Source organism: Vombatus ursinus, unplaced genomic scaffold (genome assembly GCF_900497805.2).
Source record: "Vombatus ursinus unplaced genomic scaffold, bare-nosed wombat genome assembly UNPS02014774.1, whole genome shotgun sequence".
Lineage (NCBI taxonomy): Eukaryota > Metazoa > Chordata > Mammalia > Diprotodontia > Vombatidae > Vombatus > Vombatus ursinus.
In genome coordinates, this window is record NW_020954552.1 from 17131765 (window position 1) to 17146067 (window position 14303).

At 37.6% G+C, this 14303-nt stretch overlaps 1 protein-coding gene across 3 annotated transcripts in view; it reads right to left on the reverse strand.

Moving 5' to 3' along the window:
* The window catches only part of RASGRF2 (Ras protein specific guanine nucleotide releasing factor 2), a 318717-nt gene that overhangs the window by 207034 nt on the left and 97380 nt on the right, over positions 1 to 14303 (reverse strand). For all 3 annotated transcript variants that reach the window (XM_027864223.1, XM_027864221.1, XM_027864220.1), the window contains exon 2: positions 9121 to 9227. In XM_027864223.1, coding sequence (XP_027720024.1) covers positions 9121 to 9227 — 107 coding nt within the window. The remainder of the gene's footprint in view (positions 1 to 9120; positions 9228 to 14303) is intronic.

The following is a 14303-nucleotide window of genomic DNA, read 5'->3' on the forward strand; positions in this document are numbered from 1 at the left end:
GAATGAGTTGAAAAGGTTTATACAGAGATTAAAATGCTGCACAGTTGTACTGTAATATAGCAATCTACACTGGTATTAATAAACTTAATTTTACAAATATGGGGGTAGCTAGGTGGCGCAGTGGATAGAGCACTGGCCCTGGAGTCAGGAGGACCTGAGTTCAAATTCAGCCTCAGACACTTAACAGTTACTAGCTGTGTGACCCTGGGCAAGTCACTTAACCCCGATTGCTTCATCAAAAAAAAAATGTAACCCCCAATTAAAAATTCCCAGCATGCTAGAAATTATTCTATATTCTCAACTTTTTAATATAACTCTTAAAAAATTATATGATACGATAAATTGTGGGAAAGATCTAGAAAATATTTTGTTTGCATAAAAGACACAAAAAAGGGATAAGGTGAGCTAAAGAAAAAAAGTGAGGGACAAATTAGCAATTATATTTGTATTCCTTAAATTATAAAAGACCTGAAAGAAGTCTTTTAGTGCATTGGGCAGTCTCTGGAATACTGATGGTAAGGCATGAACAAGAATCACACAGGATTCTTGCATAGATGGACTATGATCTACACCAAAGGAAGAAGTAATTTCATTGATTAGACCATTGATTCATTAGAGTATTGAAGAAATAGGGTTGATAAATAAAAAATTAAATCATACTTCGCTTTCTTAGGGTTAATGATAAGTATTACAGAAAGAAAGCAAAATTATTAAATAAGAGCTCTTCTAGCCAAATCAGATGACCCATCTCATTGTTCCGGGGTAGTATTGAAAAATTAAATCATACGGGTTATATGTCTACTTGCCTTTCATTTATACAACAGGTGTTTCCTGAGCACAGATAGTAGGCCTATAACTAATCTAAGTACTCAGTAATAAGGCCTTAAGGAATGCAAGAGATTCAAACACATGAAGCAATTACAGAATAAAAGTGTGAATAAGTACAGGATAAAAAGCTAGGTGACAAAATGGATAGTGTGCCAGGCCTGGTGTCAGGAAGACCTGAGTTCAATTCTGGCCTCAGACACTTACTAGCTGTATGACCCTGGGCAAGTCACTTAACCCTGTTTGCCCATTTCCTCACCTGTAAAATGAGCAGGAGAAGGAAATGGGAAACCATTCCAATATTTTTGCCCAGAAAACCCCAAATGGGGTCACGAAGAGTCCAACATAACTGAACAACAGCAAAGTATAGGATGATGTCATTTAAAGAATAGTAGATATGGAGCTGAAAGACCCAATTTGAAATTTCAACTCTGTTACTTATTATCTATATGACTCCAGGCAAATTACTTCACCTCTGGGCCTCAGTTTCCTCATCTACTAAAATGAAAGAGTTCTCCAAAGATAATAAAATCATAGATTTAGACTTGGAAGTGACCTTAGAGGTCATGTAGTCCAACATCCTCATTTTATAAATGAAAAAAATTCAAGCTTGAATGGCTTAACTTGCCCAAGATTAGAATCTTTAAGATCTCTTCCAAATCTAAATCTAATCATTCATAATAATAACAATAACAATAATAGTAACATTTTGCATTACATAAAGTATATATCAGTTGACAAAGAGTTTTCAGGTAGTTTACCTCATTTGACCCAACAATCCTATGATGTAGACAGGACTAACACTGTCATGCCCACTTCATATATGACAAGACTGAGACCCAGAAAACTGAAGTGACTTTTCTGAGATCACTACTAGAAGAACATGGACTTGAATTCAGTAACCCTTATTCTCAGGCAAGTGTTCAGGGGAAATATGGAGCACAAGAGTTAGCAAAATAAAATGGGATTTCTAGGAGATGAATTTTGGAAGGTTGTTTTTTTTAAGCCAAGTCTTAAAGGAAATAGTACACATAGATGGGCAGAAAGGCTGGAGAAGGGTACTTCAGATGGTGATATGACTCAAGCATGGATACAGAGACAGAAATTGGCAAGAGGCCTTTGGGAATAGCAAGTAGTCTGTTTTCATTTTGGAGTGCCTTCAGCACTATTTCAATGAAGGAAACATCATTTTAAGTACAGGTAGTGCTAAAAAATAATTTTATATCATTTTTAAACATATCATTAAATGAGGACAACGACTTGTGTTATCACTTGCTACAAGTTGAAAAATTCAGACCACATCTAACCACATCAAATTTACAACATTGGAAATTCCTAAAAGATAGTGTCAAATCAAAGAGAGGTCTTTCAAAAGAAACACACTCCAATTTATTTTCATGTAATGGAATCTGTGGCCTGTAAGACAAAAAAAAAAGAACTTTGAATATTCTTTCATCACGGTACATTAGTACTTCAAAGAAGGAAGCCTAGATATTTCAAATAAGTAATATTTCCATTTGTAGCTATACAATATGAATAACATTATGGGCTAAAGTCACTATAAGAAGCTGTGTTTTTCCCCCTACCTTTGCAGTTATACTATGACACATAAGGCATTGTCTGTGTAAACATGACTTTCTAATTTGTGAGTGGTTTCTCCATGTAAACTGCACAAAGAGATGACGGAATGGATATTATATCCTCTGTGTCCTGTCATTCAATACTGTACTTTTAGCTATAAAGAATCTTTCTCTGTGTAAAGCAAGAATGAAACTATAATGGTTTTTGTTTTGAAACATTTTCACCAGTTGGCATGTGTACGCCCTGGGACACACACTAAAAAAGAGTGAGACATTTTCACAAAAGGGATTGAGATCGTTCTTCATCCTTAAAGGATCATGTGTCCAGGCTGGATCAGTTCTGTGTAGTTATAGAACCTATAAAAGGGCAAACACCCTCAAAAGCAGATGACATTTCTTCAGAGGTGTCCATGTCAACGTTGCGCTCTGTCACAGGGTGACACACAGACTCTGTCATTATTTGTGTTTCAGGTTTCCGTTAGGACATTGCTCAAGCACTTCTTCTGCATTAAATTTTTACAGATGCCCCAGATGCTAACCAGGGACTAGAGAGCCCCATTTCCCTCTCCCTTCTGCTTTACTTCAGCCTGACGGGTCCCTGTGGGACATGCACCTCTGGTCCAGCCTGGCCCACCCCTTACGCGCCTGCCTCTTCCCCCTTCCCCCCAATTATGCCCACCTTCCTCCTTGAGCTCCTGTGGGACAGCCCTAAAGTCTAACATGAATTTAGTGGTAAAATGAATGTTGGCAGACTCTGAGAATACTAGAAGGCAACAAGGCTTCTTAGTACCATCATGGTTTTCCTATCCTTTCTAGATTTTCCTGTGAAAGGAAGAAAATTGTGCCCATCATCTCTGCTGCCCCCTCGTGAGGGGTGTGAGTGGAAGGGTGGGGGATCCATAGGACACCCACCTCCTCCAAGCCTAGGGGACATCTGAGCCATTGGATGGTGTTTGGGTGTCTTTACCCTTTCCTCCTATATTAAAATGTAACTTTATCTTCTAAAAAAATCCCAAACTAAAACTAACTTTTATTTAATTACTTTGTATATATTTGTATTTATCCACTTTATATTTAGGCTGTATTTATTTATATACGTACTTGTCTTCCCTCTTAAAACGTGAACCCCTTGTGAGCATGTATTGTTTCATTCTTTTCACTAATGTCCCCATTGCCTAGCACAATAGTGGGCACTTAATAAATATTTGCTGACTGATTGACTGACAGGCTAAAGGGAGCAACATATACCTTATAAACCAGGGAGGGAGGCAGAATTATTTTTGTTATTCTATTAATGAAAATTTAAAAGCTTAATTTTTGGCCAGTTCCTCAATCCCAGCTCTTCCTTGATAAATAGGAGTGAGGGCTAGTGTAGTGTGAAGTCATCCGCTCCCAAACTTGTGGGGATGAAAGGCTATGTTGGTCCTCCCCTCAAGCTTCACAATCAACTCAGGGATAGAGGTGTTGAGAGTCTGAAAGGCAATATACAACCACACAGCTAATAGTCCATTAAAGAGGACAAGGCAACTTTCCCTCACCCTTCCTGTATCTCACTCTGTAATGTCTCAGAATCAGAGGCAATCAGAGATAGATGTAGCCTTGGAGGCCATCACTTAGTCCAACACATACATACCTCAAGAGCAATGTCTGACATCATCATCTGACAAGTACTTGAAAATTTCCAGTGATGTGGAAACCCACTGCCTATTGACATGGCCTATTCTACCTCTGGACCGTTCTATTGGTTAAAATCTTCTCTTCTGTCAAGCTAACTCTGTCTCTGCAACTTCTACCCACTGTTCCCAGCTTAGCCTCTGGGAACTAAAAAAAGTCTAATTCTTGTTACACATGGCAATCCTCCAAATGCTTCAAAACTACTATCAGTTCTTCCTCCCCAAGCCTCTTCTCTTCTATGCTAAACATCCTTATGTTATTCAGCCAATCCTCTTATTGCATGACCTCAAAGTCTATCACCTCCCCCTGGACATTCATTCTTCAGTGTCCTGTCTCCTTCCTTGAACATTGCATTCAGAACGGAACACAATACTTTAGATTTGATAAGACCATGGGAAAATCCATCAGGACTACCCTCTCCCTCATCTGGGACACCATGCCTCTCTGAATGCAACCCAAGCTCTCATTAGCTTGGGGGCAGAGAGAGGGGGGACAGCCATGCCATGCTGAACTTACAATCTGCTAAGTTCCCCAGATCCTTTTTCACACGAACCATTAACTAGCTACCTATCCCTGTTCCTTTGCAGTTGATTTCTTTTTAGCCCAAATGTGTCTTTATATTTATTTCTATTAAATTTCAGCTTATTAGAATCAATCTATCATGCTAGTCTATAGAGATCCTGACTGACATCTACCACAATAGCTCTCCCTCAACTTCATGTCATCTTTGCAGATGACAAACAAGCTGTTGATAGAAATATTAAACACAAGGCCTCCTCAAAAATTGTGCCTAGGACACTGACTCACCAGAGAGATCTCCCTTCACACTAAAATTGAACCCTTAAAGTACTACTTTGAGTCTGGTCATTCAATCAATTCTAAATGCTCTAAACTACACTGTCATCTCATCAATGCACATCTATGCATAAGGACAGTCTAAGATATTTAATCAAACACTTCACCTAAATCTAGGTATATTTTATAATACATACACACACACACTTGCGTGTGCGTGCGTGTGTGTGTGTGTGTGTGTGTGTGTGTGTGTATGAAATGTATAAAATTTGGTTGACTGACAGTTTAGGAAATGAGGTTAGTCTTCATTAGCCTAATTAGTTCCTGATTAAGCTATGCTATCGCTTGGTAATCACTGCTTTATTTTCTAAATAATTATAAACCATTGATTTAATAATATATTCTAGAATATAATCCATCAAGGTAATATGGTAACCAAAAGCTAATGAGATCTTGGGTTACATTAAGTAAAGCATAGCTTCCTGGAGGGGAGGGGGGAAGGTTGTAGATCCAACATACTCTGTCCTGGTCAGACCAGATCATGAGGACTGTGTTCAATTCTGGGCACCACATCTTAGAAAAGATACTTATAAGCTGGAGAGTCTCCAATGGAAAGCAACCACAATGGTGAAGGCCCCTGAATACATGCCATAATAGAGTCAGTTGAAGGAATCTGGAATGTTTAGCCTGAAAAACAGAAAGCTCAAGGGGGCTATCATAGTTCTCTTCAAGTACTTGAAAGGCTGTCACGGGGAATCAATCAATCAACAAGCATTTATTACGTGCTTACTGGCCACCAGGCACTGTGCTAATTGCTAAGAATACAAAGAAATAAGCCAAAAACTGTCTCTGTCTTCAAGTAGCTTGTGTTCTAGGAGGGAAGAAAACATGTCTATAAGCAGGCACCCACAACAGAGAAATTAAAAGGTAACCTGAAAGCAGGGATTCTTAATCTGGGGTCTGTGAACTTGGCTTTATTCAATTATATTGAATAAAGAATACAGAATTTCTTCTGTAATCCTATGTATTTCATTTTATGCATTTTAAGACTTTACAGGTTTACTGAAAGGATCCATGACTCAAAAAAAAAATCAGGAACCTTTGGTTTTGAGGGAAAAGTACTATCATAAGGGAAGGGGGGAACAAGGAAAGTCCTTCTGCAGAAGGTGGCATCTAAGTCTTGAAGGAAGAGGTGAAGGGGAGAATAGAAAGTAATCCAGGCACAAAGAACAGGTACAACAAAAGCAGAAAGACAGAAGACAGAACATCTCCCGTGAGGAACAGAAGGAGGGGCAGTCTGGCTGGACTGTAGAACGTGTGGAGGGGAGTAACGGAAAGGTAGAAATGGCCCAGGTTGGTAAAGGGTCTTAAATGTCCAAGAGAAGTCTTTATATGTGTTCCTGGAGGTAATAGGAAGCCCTTGCAGCTTTTGGAGGGTGCAGAGTTTGAGTGTGACACGGTCAGGCCTGCACTTTAGGAAAAACACTTTGGCAGCTGCATAAAGGATAGGATGGAACGGAGAGGGAATTGAAGCGGGGAAGACCAATTACAAGGTTACTGAGATACTCTGGGTGAGAGGAAAGAAAGGCTGAAAGCAGGGTGGTATCTGTGTGGGGGAACAGAAAAACAGATGTTGTGGAAGGGGAAATGAGAAAACACGAAGATTTGTCAACTGATTGGATATACAAGAAGTGGCTCAGTGGATAGAGTGCCAGGCCTAGTCAGGAGGACCTGAGTTCAAATCTGACCCCAGACACTTACAGCTGTGTGACCTCGGGCAAGTCACTTAACCCTGTCTGCCTCAGTTTCCTCATCTCAAAATGAGCTGGAGAAGGAAAGGGCAAACCACTTGAGTATCTTTGCCTAGAAAACCCCAAATGGGGTGACAGAGAGTCAGACAGGACTCAAACAACTGAACAACAACAAAAAGCAAGGATAATAACAAGGCTATAAACCCAAGTGACTGTGAGGATGTAGTGCCCTTGACAGTAATAAGATAGTTCAGAAGACAGTTGGGTTTGGGGAGAAAGTTAATGAGCTCTGATTTGTTTGCTGACTTGTTTTTCCAGGAGGAAATTATTTGACTTATTAGCCATAACTGAAGATACTGTTTACTGAGAGTTAGCATCACAGCCACTCATTTTGATGAGACCACAAAAGCATTTTGCCTAATCCCAACATTTTATATCGCCTCCCTTATCTGCACGATGAGACTACCCTCCTCCCTCCCAGGGAGCTATGAAATGAAAGACTACTGGCAACAAATAGACAAAGAAACAAAGTACTGGTGATCTCAGACTTCTTTAGGCTCTTAAGACATGCTTGTTGCCTGACTGACTCAATTATGTTTTAATGTTAAATTAGATTTGGTCTTCAGTTAGTTTTCTGTATCTTTTTTAGAAAGTCTCAATTAGGCTCATCTACTTCTAAATTTGCAAACTGAGCAGATCATGGCTCAGTGGATATAGTACTGGGCCTGGAGTCAGGAAAACCAAAGTTCAAATCCAGCCTCAAACACTTCCTAGCTATGTGATCCTGGGCAAGTCACTTAATCTCTGATTGCCTGAAAAAAGGATCCACTGGAGAAGGAAATGGCAAACTACTCCAGTACTGAGGCCACGAAAACCCCATGGACAGTTGGTCCACAGGATCACGAAGAGTTAGATGTGACTGACTGAACAATAATAACAAATCTGCAAACTTGCACCGCTAGAACACCTCACTGAATTGCTCATACAACTTGAGGTCACCCCGGTTTGGGCACATTCTAAGAAATGCTTTATCTACCAGTGTCAGGGGCTTGAACTGCTGCTGATACTCTGCTTGCATTCACCGGGGCTCCTGACAAGGACTTATCAGATTGGAATTAGTCTCACTATGGAAGCCATCAGTTATGGCACAACCAAGAGCGTGCCCAAGAGTTGAACCCCTGTTACTCTTGCTGCGATGATAGCCATTGGGGGCAATCCTAGCTGGCTGCCTGGGGGAAGCAAGAAAGAAATGTAACTGCAGATGGTGGGGCTGCTGCTGGAAGGTGAACTGCTGCTGCTTTAGCCAACATGTGGTTCCCATTAGAGATTTCCAGCTGGTTGGGGGTAGAAGGGTACCCAGTGGGGTACTGGCTTCTGCTTCTGCATGGACTCTCAACTCCTAGGTACATATGTCCAAAGAAGCACTAATGAGTTCTGTTTTGGACACACTGCAGTTGAGATATTAGATAAATATCCAATAAGCAGCTGGTGATGTGAGATTGTAGCTCAGGAGAGAGATTAGGGCTAAATGTACAGATCTGGGAATCACGAGCATAGAAATGATTGAACCCATGTGAACTGATAAGATCACTCAGAGGCCAGAATTAATGAACAATAGGCGGAAACTGCAAAGATTTAAAGTTAGGCTCCATATCAAGAAAAACTTCCCAATTCAGTTCCCCAAAAGTGAAATGGGGATAATGCTGTCACTCCACTGGGGTCTTTATGGATTATAGAGGAGATTACAATACAGGCTGGACTATATGGAAACTAAGGTCCTTTCCAGCTCTTAAATTCTGTGATTCTATGAAGAAAGAAGCACTCCACCAGCCTTTTCACTTTCTCCTTTAGAAAGGAGATGAATTTGCACTCCATACATACATATTTCATGTCAATGGCCAAAACATAATCAGAGCGTACTCTCTTTGTGCTACTTACAGGTAAATCTGGCAACAGTGTTCAGCAATATTAATTTCAAGTGTGAAATCGGGTAGGAATTTTATGTAGCAATAACAAGAATGAAATAATGACAGCCTGAACCAGACTGGTGGCAGTAGCACTAGAGAAGCAAAAATAGACATGATAGCCATTGGGAAGGACTTGGTGATTGATTAGATATAAGAGAAGGACACTTCTATCTACATGTATTTTACTTGAATAGATGACTTATGGTCTAACTTACTACTTTTCCACTTTCCTACTGTCTCTTGGAAGGAAGTTGACCACTCTTTTGTGTTTCTCTAGAATAACTCAATGACCAATCTTATTAGATACTTTAATATAAGGACATAATTATGTAGATCAGGATGGGTATGATTGACATAATTAAAGAAAGACCAACCAATCATAACACATCTGACCAAGGTGATATTTAATTGCAAACATTTTCTTAGAATTGATATTAAGATCCTTCTATCAAGTAATGGTAACATTCCAACAAATTATATAATGATTTTTTCAAATTAATTCCAAAACAAGCAAAGAGAAGATTATACCTGGCTTGATGAATGGCATCCATCCACTCCTTACCCTCATGTTCCTCTTCACATCGGAGCTCTAGTGGCTTCTGACCTTCATGGCCAAAAAGAACAGTGAAGTAATACTGAAAAGAAAAAAATTTCATTTTTAGAGGTATTATAATGACAATACAGAGTTTGCTTATGCAAGGATATATATTTGCAAAATGTATTAAAGACTTTTAAATAAATAGGATAGTTTCAGGAAAACCTGGGAAGACTTAGATGAACTAATGAAAAACGAAGTGAGCAGAACCAGAACACTGTACACAGTAACAACAATATTGTATAATGATCAACTGTGAATGACTTAGCTATTCTCAGCAATACAATGATTCAAAACAATTCCAAAGGACTTAAAATGAAAAACGCTATCCTCCTCCAGAGAAAAAACTGATGGAGTCTGAATGCAGATCAAAGAGTAGGTTTTTTTACTTTCTTTTTTCTTTGGTATGTTTTCTCTCTCAACGTGGCTAATAGTTTTGCAAGACAACATTATAATTCATATCAAATTGCTTGGCTTCTCAAGGGACAGTGGGAAAGAATTTGGAACTCAAACTTTTTTAAAAATGAATTTTTACAATTATTTTTACATGTAATTGGAAATATATATAAAAGTTCTTTTAAATAATTACTTCAAAATCTATCATTCCATAAAATTTTCAGCAACCCCAAATCTACCTGGAGGTGTTTTTGTACCACAAGCACCATGATTGCTTTATATAAACAATATCACATCTTGACTCGGTGAAGTTAATGAAATGTTAATATACCTCTTTATACACTTGTCAGAAAATATTATAGAGAACTAGCATACATGTGGAGATAAATCAAAGTCAACATTCGTGATTATTCAATTTACTGAACTACTTTCTTTCCTCATGTTAGGTACCCAAGATATATATAAACCACATAAATGAAGAGGTTCACAGAATCAGAAAGCCAAAAGAGATCTTAACAATTGTCTGGCACTACCACATCGTTTTACAGATAGGGAAAGTGATGTTCATAGAGATGAAATGACTTGTCCATAGTTACAAAGGTCATGAGCAAGTAACCCTTGCTACTTTGTCTACTTTACTGATTTGCTTCCCCAATTCTTTGGTTATTGCAAAAAAGGAACTTTAGGCTAGATTGGTCAAATTATCATGAATTTCAATGTATCTCTGTTCAAATTCATAAGATTTTTACTCTGCTTGATACTGCCATTTCTATAACATATTCATACCAGAATCAGAGTCAACCAGGCTCTCATTTTACTTATCTCTGAGACAATGGTCTTTACCCTTTTCCAATGCTCCCTCAAGTCATGTGCTCAATCACACCCAGACTGATTTACAGTGCCAGAACAATTCCCAATCACAATTACCTCTCTACCTTGACCCCTCTCAGCCTCTCTTCTCTATCACATTAATTGTGCATAGAATGACCCATCTGACTCATTTATACTAAAACTAATCATTTTACAGATGGAGAAAACTAAGGCACAAACAGTTGTTCCTCTAAAGCAGGAGTGCAACTCTTGGGTTTTAGGATAATTCCAAGAAGGTTATAGGGATTTAGTCAATCTACTCTCCAGAAAAGAGGGAAATCTGGCAAGATCAATGAAAGACTGAGGGTGTGTGTGTGTGTGTGTGTGTGTATGTGTGTGTGTGTAAAACAAGGATGAGTGGACTGGATAGTTGCAAAGAGAAAGAACTGCAGGGTGAAAAAGTCTGAAAATTATGGGTTTAAGATAATTCTTCCTTTCAGGTCTCATAGGAAGTAGAAAAGCGCCAACAACATAACCTGGAATTTTAAATTCCCAGCCCCATGCCCTCTAACCACTATGTCATTCTCCTTTCCAAAACATACAAGAAAAAATAGGGGAAAATACTACAATAAGCAGATGCTATAGACCACAGTAGCAGAGAAGAAATGAAAACAATCATCTTGGAACAACTGGAGGAGTTAAGAATTCTGATGTAACATACAAGACACCATTCAGGGTCTGCTTTGAATTAGCTGCAGCCATTAATGACTGAGTCAAAGACAAATTTTCTGACCATGTGCATCAGCATCCCATCTTCAGAGAAAGTTCTAGAAGAATCAGGCAACTTCAGAGTTGGCAGATTTTCAAAGTCCAGATCAAAAGAGTGGGACTTCTGAGAGCCAATGCCACCCACTAAGTCCCCAGTCCAAGCCACCTAATGATATTCTTGGAAAAAACGATTAGGTTTCACAGTTTATCCTAACCTTACCTTCCCAAGTATTTTTTTCTTCTCTGTGTTTACTCTCTTCTAAGTCTCTTTCCCTCTCTTTTTTGAAAGTGTCAGGTAAGCAAACCAAAACTGTTCCTTTCCCACAGCTAGGCAGATGAAAGATAATTCATCATCTTAACAAACTGGTTTAAGGTGCTATTTTAAAATGAAATTTTGCCATTGTAAAAAACATGTCTATCTGCAGCTTTGTAAAGTTCAAAGGAGACCTCTCTGATGGACATGCAACATTCCCCATCAATAAAAATAAATATAACCTTCTTAATTAGGATCCTACTACTCCAAAACAAGTTTTAATTACACTATGAAAAAAAAACTGACATCCCCTTAGTGGGTATGTACCCCAGAGGGTTACTGACAGAAACAAAGGTCTCACACGCACTAAAACATGCACAGCAGTACATTTTGAGGCAGAAAAGAGCAGCAAGATGGGTGTTTTGACTAAGGAATAGCTGAACAAACTGTGGTATATAAATATAATGGAATGTTATTGACATGTAAGGAATTCATATGGAAAAAATCCTAAGAATACCTGTATGAACAAAGTGAAGAAAGAGGAACCAAGAAAGAGAATATATGGAATGGCTTAAAAATGTAAATGAAAATGGCACTAGAGGGCAGATAAATTCAGATTAATTACAGGTGAACCATCCTGGTTTTAAAGAATGGAGGACAAAGGATCAAACACCTATCTTCTCTCCCTGGAGAGGTGGGCTGCTGCAATCAATGGCCGATGAAGTGGCTTTACTGCTTGGGGTTCTGTGTCTCCACCTGCACCCCCTCACGCCTCTACCCACCGCCAGATTTTGAGAAATGATTGTGATGGGGAATGGGGGGGGACCAATAAAGAAAAATATTTTTAAAAGCTTGATAAATTACTAATATAAAAAAGATTGCCAAGAAATGTTTAAGACATTATGGAGAACAATTTGAAGCATACACTTACAAACATTTATATGCAAAGTATAATTTATTATTATCTATTCAATAAATCAGACTCCAAAGCAAAGTCACTTAGTTTCTCTGAACTTGTCTCTGCATATGTCAAGAGAAGGTTTGGGGCTAAACCAGTTCTAAAATGCTAAGAGTCTATGGTCTTTACATGACAACAGTTTATTAATCTATATTAATCTATGTTATATAGATTAAGATATGATCTATATTAATCTACAAAATATTATTATTATTAACTACTGTATTACATATCTATAATGGTTTACAGTTTCTAAAACAACTTCATACAGCTAGGTGGCTCAGTGAACAGAGCTCCAGGCCTAAAAGATCTGAGTTCAAATCCCACCTCATACACTTACTACCCTCTGTGATCCCAGGCAAGTCACTTAACCTCTACTGGGCTTAGTTTCCTCATCTATAAAACATGGAAAATAATAACATCTACTTCCCACTTCAAATGAGATATCTGTAAAGTGTTGAGCACAGTACCTGGCATATAGTAGGCAGTATATAAATGTTTATTATTGTTGTTATTGTTGTTAATGATGATAATCTTATTTGATCCTCACAACTTTATGAGACAGTTTGAGTCAGTATTGCTACCTTGTCTTAGAGATAAGGAAACTAAAACATAGAGATGTTAAGTTACTAGCCAATGGTTATATGACTAGTAAATGTCCAAGCCATACTGGGAAATCAGGTCTCCTTATTCACAATTTAATGCTCTTGCTGGTACACACACTTTCTTTATTCATTCATTCATTTTTTCCATTGAAGAAGTATTTACTATGCTGTCTACAACATTAGGTATTTGTAAGATACTGGACAGAATTAGTCTGCCCTCGCTGAGCTTACAGTCTAGCATAGCAAACTAAAATTGCATTTGTTTCATCTTTATATTACAAGCTTAAGAAATCTCACCGAATATGATTAAATAAAAATCAAATAAGATATCAAATAAAACACAAACTATTTCCATCTTCATCAAAGAAAAAACAAAATAACAATAATTTGTTCTCTATCCCTTTCCAATCTCTTGTCTATGAGAACTGATAAAAATAGTTTTCTTGCTGTCATTTTTATACAATCACGGTGAGTGAACATTAGTCCTTTTAATTCTACTTCTTTTACAATGTATCATTTTATATAACTCTTTCTACACTAATATCTATTTTACATATTTGCCATTTTATGGAATAATAATATTACATTAACATAACAGAGCTTATGTTGTCAATTCCTAAAGATTGGCCATACAAGCTATTTCCCAATTTCCACTACTGCAAATGAAGCAGCTATAAATATTTTTGTTCAGATATATTCTTTTTCATAACTCCCTTAGAATATAGTCCTAGTAGAAACAGGGAGTAATAATAAATATGGAAGGACTTATCAGTTTTGCAATTCTTGTATATTTCCATATTTATTGTCATCCTAAAAAATGTTAATACCACCAAATATCATAAATGATTGCAATTCCACCAATATATTAGATTATTCATTTCTTTACAGGTTCTCCAACATTGCATTTTATTACTCTTAAGTATTAACAATTTTGTAGGTTTAAGATAATTCTTCAAAATTGTTTAACTTTGGATTTCTAATTATAACATAACAATTTTTCAAATAATTATAAACAATATATTTCCTACTCTAAAAATTGTATTATTTGACCATTTATCCACTGTAAATTTGCATCAGTTACATATATTATGTGCATTATGGATGTCAGATTTGTATTATTTAATTTTCATTCTATACTTATTTATATATTATATTATATTTTTATTTACTACAAAGATTTTTCCCTAGTAATCATAGGATCATAGACGTAGATATAGAAGGGACCGCCTGGCTCATCTAGTCCAAATCTTTTCATTTTTCCGATGAAAATAACTAAGACCCAGGGAGGCAGCACAGGGCAAAGAACACTGACTCTGGAATCAGATG